The sequence below is a fragment of the Xiphophorus maculatus genome, chromosome 1, assembly GCF_002775205.1.
Source record: "Xiphophorus maculatus strain JP 163 A chromosome 1, X_maculatus-5.0-male, whole genome shotgun sequence".
NCBI classification, from domain to species: domain Eukaryota; kingdom Metazoa; phylum Chordata; class Actinopteri; order Cyprinodontiformes; family Poeciliidae; genus Xiphophorus; species Xiphophorus maculatus.
In genome coordinates this window covers 3,036,709-3,049,763 of record NC_036443.1, presented here as the reverse complement: position 1 = coordinate 3,049,763, position 13,055 = coordinate 3,036,709, and the positions used below count along the sequence as shown (strand labels likewise).

The 13,055-nt window shown below is 36.3% G+C and overlaps 1 protein-coding gene across 1 annotated transcript in view; it reads left to right on the top strand.

The window, feature by feature from the left end:
- Positions 1-13,055, top strand: part of LOC102234515 (copine-9-like) — an 88,903-nt gene that overhangs the window by 22,592 nt on the left and 53,256 nt on the right. The window contains exons 3-6 of the mRNA XM_023337928.1: positions 1,102-1,148; positions 9,008-9,111; positions 10,057-10,096; positions 11,649-11,728. Coding sequence (XP_023193696.1) covers positions 1,102-1,148; positions 9,008-9,111; positions 10,057-10,096; positions 11,649-11,728 — 271 coding nt within the window. The remainder of the gene's footprint in view (positions 1-1,101; positions 1,149-9,007; positions 9,112-10,056; positions 10,097-11,648; positions 11,729-13,055) is intronic.

Below are 13,055 nucleotides of genomic sequence, written 5' to 3'. Positions count from 1 at the left end.
GATCTTCATATCTGGTTCTCTACTGTCTGTGTTTGATCTTTTTTCCCTGTAGGTTTCTTGTCTGAAATAAAGTTATTAAGGAAAAAAAGTGAGATTTTGAATTTTCTACTGAAAGCCTACAAAACTAAAAAGTAAATTAGCACTTTAGAATGTATCTGAAAAAAAACAAAAAACAATTAGGGAGCGCTAAGTGTGCTAACCGTTTCACAAGTTAGCAAACACACTAAACCAAAAAATTAGCTCCATTGCTACCAGTGTTAGTGAAAGTGTGCCCACCACTGCTTCTTTGTTATAAATCTTAGAACCTTAGAGAGTTGTTTTATTTCTTTTTCAATCAGGGATCCCAACTTGAATCACAGAAGATCACATTAGAGCCTCAGCAGGACTTGGTAAAAGTCGATACCATTTGATTCAGTACCAGAAGCTCCAACAAGAGTCAAAGGCAGAATGATCTGTTTAACATTGACTGATTTTTTTGTTTTCATGATAACAACCTCAGTACTGACCCACACTTTTCAATCCACAAATGCAGTTTCCATAGAGATGTGGTTAAGGGGAAATAAACTGACTTTCAGACATTAAAGATTCATTAGCGCTTAACATTGTTATTTAAGACAAAGCAAAGCAAAAAAAAAAAGAAAAAAAAAGAGCAGGTACAAATGTTCTTCCTTTTTCATTTAGTTTACATCCTGATCATGTTTCATTTTATCCAGACGGTTTCCACTTATTTTTGAAGTTATTCAAATTATTAGGTAGCAGCATATCTGTGAAGAAGTCTTATTAATTCTGCTCTGTTCTGCTGGTTCGCCAGAAGTTTAATAATTTAGGATCCAGTATGTTCTCATATTTACCACAAATGTCTTCGGTAGGAGGTAAGAAAACTAATTTCCTTAAAGGGTGCTGGTTTGGCTTTTAATAAAGAATTGTTTACTCACCTCCAGCAACAACAAATGTAATGAAATTGGAATTGAGAGACAATGTTCTGATATCTGCCAGGTGCTGCAGGTGCCAACATACTGAAACCAAATGGGCTTTTTTGTTTGAACTGTTTTTATTTTAATCCCCATTTTCACCTCTCTCTTCTTTCTGCTTCTCTTCCAGTGGTTGTGTTATATGTGCAAGGTGTGGGAACCAAAGAGTGGAGGGAGGTAAGTTGAGAAACCTAACATTAATATCTAATATCAGAGATTGCTTTCTGTGTATAAATTATGCAAGGGAGATGGGTTACTAAAACAAGAGTCTAGAAGTTGCATCTTAAACTGACAGCTTTCCAACTTTGGGTGAAACAAGCAACAAATTCCTGTAATACCTCGCCCATTCTGGTCAGGTAAAAGCAAAGGTTGACCAATCTCAAATATAAAGGACCTGCTGATTTTATTATGCTACACCAAATTAACTACTGTCTTGACTGAAGGGAAGAAGAAACATATAGTTGTGTTGCACTCACAAATAAAATCTTCCCTTTGACTTGTAGCCATTTGAAGCCAGACGCTGTTGTTGAATCAGGATCATGTTCGATCGATTTATGTCGACTTCCGTGAGTTTCTTCATTTTCGTCTCTTATGTGTCACGCATTTTTATGTTTAGGCTGAGTTTGATTGTTCCTTTCGGTCTGAAATCCAAAGTCGACTACATTGTGTTATTGAAGGCATTGAGGGTTTTTTTTTTTTTTTACTGCTGATCCACTTCCCACAAGGAACCCCATGACTTTCTATTCCACTTCGAAGGCCCTAATCAGAAACCCAGTACAAACTGTGCTGCAATTAATGGAGTAAACAACTTGTCACCAGCTGTACACACTATGATACTCTACCTTGACAAATGCTGTACAATTAGAGGTCCAAGCTTGTGGAGACAAAGGCTGCATCCAATGGAGCATGGAACCCGGTTCAAATAAATAAGTAGATGGATAAATAAATAAGTTGCTTTTTCTGAGAGCAACATTTTTTGTTTTATGAATTTAAACACGTACAGAAAACAAGCTTGCGCCATCCTTGTGTGCTTTATCACAAGTATGCCTAATTTTCTGCATTATTGCAAAAATTACAAAATCTAATCAGATCTCCAACTTGAATGTATTCTTTTAATATTCTGGAAATGTTCATATCTTCCGTAAAGATGAAACCAGTTAGAGTGGAAACAGGTGACCTTTGAAATCTTGAACAATCAGAAAGTGTTGCACAAAGTATCATTGTCTCAACAGGTAACTGGATGAAATGGGTCCATTGAAAACATCTAAAGCAGTGTACCAGATTTGGGAAACATAAAAAATGTATGTAAAGGATTTTAGCTTCAGGTAATTCCCTAAAGTTACATTTTCAATATCAGAGCAAATGCTCAGAGTTATCTCTTTTGAACAAGTTAACTGATCTGTGAAGGTTAATATTTTTAGGATAATACCTTTAAAGAACCATTTGATACAGAAGAACTTATCTTAAAGGTACTAATACAGTCCCGTCATCAATACGATGAACAGCATTTACCTCAAATTCAACAAGTTTCTTTGAGGTAAATCAAAGGTGAAATAGGTAAAACACTAAGTGGTGACAGAGATGAGAAGCAAATATCTCTCATTAAAGGGTTTTCAAAGCAATGTGAAACTTCTACACTCACAAACAGCCTTCTGAGGTTTATTAGTACTACTCATGTTTATATGCACTGAATATTTCTTGTGTTGTGGTGACATAAAAGACAACAATTCAAATGAACCATCTAATCCACTTTGGTGATTTTTGAAAGGGGTGACAGAAAGAGCTTGGCCATGGACAGATGCTTGGCATTCTAGATCAAATCATTCTTTAACATTGACTCCTAGATAAACATACAAGACAAATGTTTATCCAAAATCAGTGTAAATCTTTTTGTTTTTGATATTAATTCATTACTAAATTGAAAAAAATCATGGTTGAATACAGCATTATGAGCCTGGCAGGCCACTGAGCTTTACTTGTCTGCCCAGCAGGCTAAGCCTTGTTTGCTTAATTTGAATAGAGTTTTTTATACATCAGTATCAGTGATAGTAAAAGCCCATTAAGTCAGATTTATGGTTGACGCATTGTTTTATGCAAAACAAATGAGGGGGTGCTGCCCCCCACCGGCCCGTTGGCCTCACACCCTATTATGAATTTTTGTAACTTTTAAAATTTTTTGACACAAAAACATGGACTGCCCCAGGACCCTCCAGTACTCAGACCCCCACAAATGAACAGTTTTGTAATGTTGAAGACTACAGGCAAATCTGTTTGTGGGATGTAAAAACACTGTATCATTCTCTATAAAAATTTTTATGTTTTTTTTTTTTTAGGTACTTTCACTTAGGTTCCTTATTTGCTGTAGTTGATGTGACCACAATTGATGAATACTGATGTTCAAACTAGCATCTTCCAACATAAAAATTTAATTTGTTATTTTGTCTGCTGTTTCAATTAGTAATTTAAGTTTTAGAAAAGCACAGATGACAATCACAGAATCTATCTTATGAAATTAGATTCTAAAGATAATGGCAAACTTATGTATTTATACAACTTAATTTCAACTAGCTGCGGTTTCCTGTTCTACTAGTCTGTACACTGTTTGACATTGGTTCTCAGTATAACAATTAATCTGACATTGACAACAATAACCATCAATCATTGCTGCACAACAAAGGGAGTCAAACCTGAAGTAGACAATTCAGGGGTGAAAAATGAAAAAAAAAAGAAAAGAGTATTGTATTGGTTGTCATCAGAACTCATGACACATAAAGCAGCGGTGTTTGGTGCTCTGTGGATAGAATTGGCTTGTTTACCCCAGTCATTACGTAATTTGATCTCTGCATAATTATTCTGAGTCTGGGTTTTATTGGTTTTATTTCATTGGTGCTCTACAATTGACACATATGACATATGACACATGTCTTTCGATACTAAACTAATGCCAGATTTCCATACACATCCTGCCACTGCTTTCACCTAGGGTTTTATCGCTCCGGGCGTTTTTGTGGATACAGCCAACAACTCGACATGTTTCAGCTTGGGACCGTTCTGGTCTCCAACCACACCGTTTGTTTGCTGCAGGGGGTTCTGCTGGAGCAAAGCCCTCTCCCTCACAGCGCTCTGTGGCAGGTGCTTTATGATGCTGTTTCTTTCCAGTTTCCTCTCTGGCACTCAGCAGTTCTTTATGTGCTTACAGCCCCCCAGTACCCCACTCACTCTCATCTCTCAAACTTTTCCTTGTCAAGTTTTGTGCAAAGAAGGATTGGAAAAATTCTGAGAGTAGTGGGTGATGGTAGTCAACCTGAGTCAAACTTGAAGCAAGATGTTTGCTTTGACTCTGTAAGTAAGATGTTGAACTTAACAGCATCTTTAAAAGAGCACCATTGACCACTGTGTCTTCAAACAGTGGCTGCATTTACATTACAAATGTGTGCAAATCTTTGGCAGTATTCTGCTAATGTCAAAAAAACACAATTTTGCAATTGCAGTGTTTCCATTAAATTAGAAATGCACTTAAAATCATATGTGAATAAGTTAATTCAGGTGGTATGTCATTAAAAAACCTGCCTCACCACCAGACTGCTTCTACTTTCTGTCGTCTTTTTCTGTGTGGTTTTGCACCAGTAGTAACATCCTGTTGTTGACCACGTGACTCATGTGATGCCGTAGAAATGTTTCCATTGCAGTTTTGTGAAACAAACGAATTTTGATACGAGTGGAAAAAAAAATAAAACAGCCTCATCCTAGCGGCAAAATCTCTTATGGATAAATGAGTTTTTTGAAATTGCTCTTTTTCTATTGGGCGGATTTAGTTTTGAAATGTCAAACTGCCCAATTATATGACCAATGGAAACATATCTACTGATAAGTTAATATTTCACAAGGAAAGCTGATGGCTTCACCTTTCAAATGTTTTTATTTTTTCCATTGGCTATAGCATTACCTTAAAAATAATGCTGTTTTAGATATTTGAAGATTTATTTAGGGAAAAGTATTGGGCAACAACGCTGATCTGCAGGAATCCACCAAACTACTGCTTTAAAAATACATTTAATGGCTCTTATTCACAACAATTTGAAAAAGAGATTTAGAACCACTGAAAAAAAAAGTATTCTGGCTGTATTCTCAGAAGTCTCAGTTCTCGGTAGAGGGATGCAGTGAGGGTCTTAAGGTTTTGAGTCAACCCACAAACAGTTGTGTTGAGAACTAATTACTTGTGTGTGAGGGGACCTGCTGTACCTCTATGCCACGTCACACACTGCTGCTTTTACTTGCGGATGTTCTGTCCTTGCATAACAGAATGCTTTCATTCCAGCTGCTATGTTTTTGTTCTTGGCTGGCTCCATAGCAACGTCTCTTCACCCATAACGTTTTCCTCAGCGTTAATTCTTCAATCGGGGTTTTATTTACAAAGGACAGTTGACTGTCACTTCCCACAATCAAATGTGTATAAGAAGATGGTAAAGAAAACATCTGAAATCGGTTTGAAATCCTTATAAAAAATCTTTTACCCCATAGAAGCAATCTCAAAGGCATTGTTTAAAGGAGAACGCTGTCGGGGAAGTTGTCGGTATTTTGTAATGCTGATTGGGGAAAAGCTCCACATTTAGAGTTTAGATGAGAAAGCCAAGACACCTTGAATCTGCTGTAGTTGTCATGCCAGGGCACTATATGGTGCTTTGATTTTAGCATGTTGTCAAAACACATGTGCAATTTGTTCCCGCAGGGTTCAATTCTGGGACCGCTATGGAAGTTGTGCGGTGAAGCTGTATCAAACTAAGAGACCGGCAAAATTCGCACATGAAATTTCGAGCTCGTGCACGTAGATGTAGCTAGCAATGTGGCGCGAGGCAATTGAAAAAGGTTCAACTTTTGTTGATGCTATCGCATTCTGTTTGTTTTACCCTAAGTGGCAGACAACTTTCACTTTTTGCTGTCGTTTGTTGCTTCCCGATTGCAAACTGGACGTCTTTGTTTAGAAAACCTCTTTAAGTTGTGGATCTAAAATGATTTAAACTTCCCTTTTCTACAAAATAAAACAAGCAAAAAATGACTTCTTAAATAATCAGAATTACTATATGTTTAGTTTATTGTTTCTAAATAAAAAAGTCTTTGAAATATTTTGGACCTGAGAGTACTTTTGACTTGACAGTTTTGACACATAATAACAAAACGTGTGGACGGCACTGCCATAAGACGTCCTACTGAAACAAAATGGTGTCTGAATTAACATGATCTAGCTGTAGATACTAAACTTTTATTTTTTGTTCATCTTTTTTACTTTGTTTTGAAAAATTTCACCAGGTATATTTCTGGTTAGGCTGGATGTTAGCAGCATAGTATATCAAAAGCTAATAATCAATTACAACAAATCTCCACACACCCAATGGCACTAATAAAGTACATTAGTGTGTTATATTAGATTACCGTAGTTTAATTTATTTAAGTGATATTTGTGTGAATCATAATTACTTTTCTCTTGTAATGTAGGTGGGGCCAATCGGCTCTATCAGCAAACAGCATTTAGCAATGTGTGTAAGCAAATGTTTTGGGAAAAGATGAAATGACTTGCCCATGCTCCAGGGCCATTCATCAGCAAGTATGTTCCTATCAAATCACACCCACTAACTCTTGAAAGCTCTCTACAAGGACGACTCTGAACGCGCTCTACCACTGAGCGTCATGCAGGTCTTACTTCTGTCGACACATGCTTTGATTTCAAGCTTTTATGTTTATGTAACAGTTCCTTTAGCTTAAGCTCAAACTTTTCCATTCAGTAAACGTGACAGGCTTCTGTGAGAGCCTCAGTTGAATTTTAATAGAGACCATGTAATCATTTCATAGAATCATTTAATAGATGTCTCTTCTGAACACATCTATACGACACCATCAACATGAAAATCCTTAAATTATATTTTATTTGGAATAAATCTTTTCATAAAGTATTAGAGAAAAACATTAAAGCTTAATTTTTTTGTGTGACATGTTTTCATTGGACTGTTATCAAATTTGGCACAAAGATATTTTTAAGCTTACTGTATTCAAAGTTGTAATTGAAAATATCTATCTATCTATCTATCTATCTATCTATCTATCTATCTATCTATCTATCTATCTATCTATCTATCTATCTATCTATCTATCTATCTATCTATCTATCTATCTATCTATCTATCTATCTATCTATCTATCTATCTATCTATCTATCTATCTATCTATCTATCTATCTATCTATCTATCTATAATAGTCTATAGATAGACTATTGGTAATTATCTATCTATAGATAGATAATTACCAATAGTCTATAGATAGATAGATAGATCTTCATATTGAACATGTCCCACAATTTTTGCTGGTTCTGTTGTATTCAACATATTACTGCATTTTCCTTCTCCCAGGCAAGGTAAGGACTGTACATATACGTACATACAGTATATAGTTGGATGAAAAGAATCTTAAATATTTCAAATCACCAAACAAACATCACCATTGGATAAAAATAGCCTGTGTACGTACAAGAAGCAGTTTTCAAATGATTATTTCATTCATTAAGGGAAAAAAGCTATCCAAACCAACCGGATACTGTGGGAGAAAGCAAGTGGCTCCCATGTTCAATCATGCATTAAATATATAACAGCTACATTTTTAGAAAGCTGGGCTCAATTTCACAAGGTAAACACAGGCATGATTATTACCTGACTTGCAGATATGATAAAACATTTAAATAGAACCTCTCTGATGACTGAAATATCCCAAAAAACAATTCATCATCTAAAAAAAACAAAGAAAAACAGTAGAAAAACAAAGTTATTAATTTGAAAAGGGCTACAGGGCCATTTCTATGACTTTGCAAACTAAATGTGAGAGCCATAATCTACAACTGGAGAAGACAGTGGCAAACATTCCCAGGAGAGCTCAACAAAAATTCAGCTAAGGTCAGTGCTCAAGATTTAACAATAAGGAAGAGAAATGGGACTAAATTGGCCTCCATGGGAGAGTTGCGAGGCTAAAATCACTGCTGACCTAAATGGACATGATGGCTGTCTCACATTTATTAAAAAAATATCTTGAAGATCCCCAAGGTTTAAGCAATTACTTTTCCACAGAGTCAGGTTGATATTTAATGATCTGAAATATTTGACAAAAACAAAAACTGAAGAGGCTTTTTCAAAGCACTGTACACAGTTTGCACTCTCATTACTTTACCGATACGGTACATGCCTTAGGTTGGCAAGTAAAAAAACTCTTGAATCAGTCCAGTGTACACAGCCAATACTAGTAACAAATACATGCTTTTCAGACAGCCATACATACCTTCAGACAACTAAAACATTTCCAATGGTGACAAATCCATTCCCTAATTTGCAACAACAAGGCGCCGATTAACCAATCTTGTCTCTGAAATTATTAACCAAACTGGCCCCCCAAGGCCAAAAATAGAAACAACGCAAACAAACGTCATGGGACTTTCCTGCCGGGATCAATGCGGTGAGTACTTCTGAGGTCCGATGCACCTCCCTGCTGAGTTTTGGTAATGGATAGGCTGGGGACACAGTTGATAGCACGGATTATGTGCGCCGGCCTCTGAAGACATGAGTCAAGGTATTGAAGCTGCGGTGAGGCAGTGCCACAATCAATAGCTCATTACACGGTGCTGTCGGGCCAGACCTGCGAAGGCAAGGCCGCAACCCACCGGAGGATTAGCGGCGTGATTGTCAGGCTGATAGAAAGACGCCATGGCTCTGGAGGGAAGATGGGAGCAGGCCTTGCTGGGCACACAATGCAGGGGGGAAGATGATCACTCCGTTGTACCTACCCTGATTTCTCTGGGGTCAGAGACTTTAGCACAGACTCCTTGGCATTACGCAATGTAGTCCCATATCAGTAAAATAGATTTTGTCCCCACATATTCTATTATAAAGGATTTTTTTAAACCTAGTTCTTTAACTATTTTGTCTTCTGTCTGTATAATGTAAAATATCAACGATTGAATCAGTGCTGATAATAATTGAACTCTTCTGTCTTTTGCAAGTTTGGCAGGACAGAAGTTATTGACAACACCCGAAACCCCGATTTTGTCAGGAAGTTTGTGCTGGATTTCTTCTTTGAAGAGAAGCAGAATCTAAGGTTTGATGTGTAAGTATTTACTTGTCACCCTTTAAAAAATAATTCTCACCTTGAAAACTAGATAAAGGTAGAATAATAATATTAATAAATGGTAATATTAATGCTATAGAGTGAACAAGCTAAGGTCCTGACTGAAATCTGATAGAAAATCTGTAGAGGGCATAAAAAAATCAGGGTGATGGCTAGACGACCTTCCAACCTTAAAGCAATTTTTTTTTTGTGGAACCACAACCAAGACTTATGCAAGGATTCTGCTTCAGAGTGTTGTCATAAATGTCAAATTCTAAAAATCCTGTATTTGTGGCTATAGGTACCGGAGACCATCACAGTTATTAGTAAAGTGGGTTTAGACTAGCTGCTAACATATGTTTAAGATATTTTCAGCAAAACCAACCAAAAAAATCTCACCTAAAAGCACCAGACGAACCAAAATGTTCAGAGACTGGGGAAAAAATGAATAGTGGTAAGAAAACTACATTTAATCAGCATGGAGCTACAGATGAAGGTTTGCGTTGATTTGAAGGTTTATTGGAATGAGTAATACGGCTGCATTCAGTTTGATGAATTTGTGTAAAAACACCACTACCCTCTCTACTGACAGCAGTGCTGATCTGAAAACAAGAATACTGTAGTACTGGACATGTACTAGCCATGTTCCCAAATGGTTCAAATATTTTTTATTTACTGTGGAGATTTTTTTTTTAACTTAGCGAGAACTTTATCCTTGATGTGTGACTGACGGAAGTAAAAAGAAAAGTATAATTTCCTACTAGAAACACCAAACATATCTTAGTAGAAACTAAGATATGTACCAAACATCAACCTTAAGTAGCAATATCTTGGTTTAGATGTTAAAATGTCACTTTCAATATACCATAATTCACAAATCTTTAGTCTTCTGAGAGTCCTCAGTTTTCTTCGAAGGATCCTCATATTTTGATTTGTGCTTTGCAGGTACAATGTGGATTCTAGAAGCTGTAACATATCCAAACACGTGAGTACAACATGTGAAACTAGCCTAAGGTCAAAAGACATGGGAAGTGATCTCATTATTCAGAGAATTATGTTCTGTTAAAGTTTGTTTGCAGTGAATAAGACAGGATAGGGATTCAATATGAATCTCATTTCAATTTATTATATTACAAATATGCCCCTTGACCTTTTCTTCGCCTATTTACTTATTTGTCTTTTCTCTTTCCAAAATGACTCACTTCCTGGAGCAGAAGGTAAGTACATTTGCTTTCAGATTTTTGACGTCATGACTCATTGCACTTTGTTCATTTCCATTTTCATTTGTCATCATGTAATTTTGTGACGTGAGTCATTTACTGTGGTTTATATTGAATTTTCTCCCATTCTTTCGTTTTACCCGTCTAATCGCGGACAAACGCAGACACCCGGAACGCTTCTCCTGTTGTGTTGCACCACATTTTGTCTGTCTGCATTTTCTCAGTGGCTCAGGTAAAAGCAACTTTCAGAACCGCACTTCAAAGCGGCTTTTGTGGTTTCTAGACTTGTGTACTACGGCACATCGTGCGCGTCGGGTCGTTCACAGAGGCCGCACACACACGTTTATTTTGCTGGGACTCACACCTACGGTGGACCTCGTGCCCACGCAACGCAAACATCAGCGCTCTGCTCTTGATGCTGTGCGGTGTGTTTTATTACGCCACATCGACTCCACTTGTTATGTTGCTTTTTATTTTTAATAAAAAGGAATGTGGCAACATAACTAGTAGAGTTACCTTTCCAAGTGTGGCAAAGTTGTAAACATAAAAATCTCTTCCCCGCTGACCCTTTCTATCCTGTTTTGATGACATTTGTTAAAATTTCCAACAGGCAGCTGAATTATGCAGCTCTCTGTAACATCTTGACATCGTTGGGTTAATGCATGCATGCCTCCATATACTGTGAAATTAAACTGTAAAGTTAATGTTCAATTTAAAATTGCCCTTCACTAAAGACGAGATTGAACTTTAATGGCTTTAATACCTCCGTAACAATCCCCATCAATTTTACACTTGTACATAATTGCTACTGAACTTTTTATCTCTAGAATTATCCCCATGGTGTTAACGGGATGATTCTCCTCTTCCTTACTTTCTTAGAAATACCCAACAATGTGTCAACAATGGTCATTATTTATTCGTTATTGTAGATGTGGGGGGATAAAGACGAGTACATTTCCACCAAAATACTCAGACATTTTTAGATTTGTCTCAGAAAGGTTTTAGAAAGAACAAGAGAATTATATCTGAGCTTGAAAAGTCAAAATATTTGCTAGAAAATCTTTTTGAGATAATTTCAAAAAACTTTGAAAAGTCAAAAATTTCGACTTGAGACTCAAATTTCCACGTTCCACTCTGTGTGCTAGTTTATATTGATCTATGATCTGAAGTCTCAGTAACTAAGTAAAGGAGGTTGTGGTTGCAATGTGACAAAATGTGAAAAGGTTTGAGAGGTACGCTTGCTTTTGCAGATGTAGGTACCATCTTTCTGCTTATATACACAAGTAAGTTTTCTTTTTGATACTTTTTCCTCGTGCCAAGGACTTTTTGGGCCAGACGTTCTGTACACTTGGAGAAATAATCGGCTCAACAGGAGGACGGCTGGAAAGGACTCTGTCGTAAGTCCCATGGGGAAATCCTTGCTTTACTTTTTTTGTTTGAGTGTTTTGTTCATTTATTTTGAATACTAATTATGTGAATATAGAATTGTTCAGTCACTCAAACTGTAATCCCCCTTTTGTCTTTTGTTCCATATCTATATTGGTTATCAATACACTTCACTAGAGGCTTGTATTTTTTTTTAAATTCTTGAACCAAATTAAATAATCTCATCTGTGATGATATTGGACTATGATGCAATACTGTTCTCTGGCCTTCTATGACGCTTTATTTTTCTGATACACCAAAATATATTTTTTTAAAAAGAAAGAATTAATAAATGGTGTAACCTTAAATAATATTTTCATTCTGGCTAAAAATGTGAACAGATTTCACTTTAAACTCTGAGATGGCATTTTGTATTGTCCAGGAACAAAAGCTGTGATGCAGATCAAAGTGAAACCAGGAAGGTCAGAAAATGCAGCTGAACTCATTTTGTCTTTTAATATGAAGACAAGGCTGTTACCTTTACACCATGGAGGTTGGCTTGCAGACTTCGTCAACTAAAATGTGAAGCAGTATATTATTCACAAGTCATAAATCAGTAGCCGCTGCTGTTTTGCCCAAAGGATTGAAAATGATGTGGTTTCATATTTGATTTACTTTGGTGACTCCTTAAAAGTCACCAAAAGACTTTACTGAACTGTCTTGAAATTCAAATTTTTCATAAAAGGTCCTCATCAAGAAATGAAAGAAGGTCATTTTGTTAAATACCATTTTAAATGAATGAAAGTAGTCAGAGATTGTTCTTTATGAAATAACGGTGACGATATGTCTGAGCACTGCTGGCTGGAGGAGTTTTGAGTTTGGTTAAAATATTTTCCAGTTATGAATTGAGTACAGTCGTTTTATCTAACTGGGATTTTATTTTGTCTCTCTTTTATTCTAATACCATTAATATTAATTATAGCTTTTGCTTAAATAGACGACTTAATCAGTAAATCCATTTTGAATTTCACCTGAATTACATGTTCTTCCTCAGTCGGTGGCTTTCTTTCTGACTCTGGTTGTTTTCACATTCGATAGTCTGGTGGACTGGGTGAAATTGTAACATTTGTTACATTTTTATGCAACAAATGTCTCATGCTGTCACAGTTTTAACAAAGATTAATTTCTGTATAAGTTACTGCAGCTTTACAGAAATACAAAGGATGAAAAGCATGATAGTCCATCAGCCACTTTATAGTTTGATCATTTGATATACAGCAAAAACTTTGTTTCAGTTGTTACCTCTTTGATTGAGACACCTTAAGTATTTGTATGACATTTTTAGAATGACATATTCTA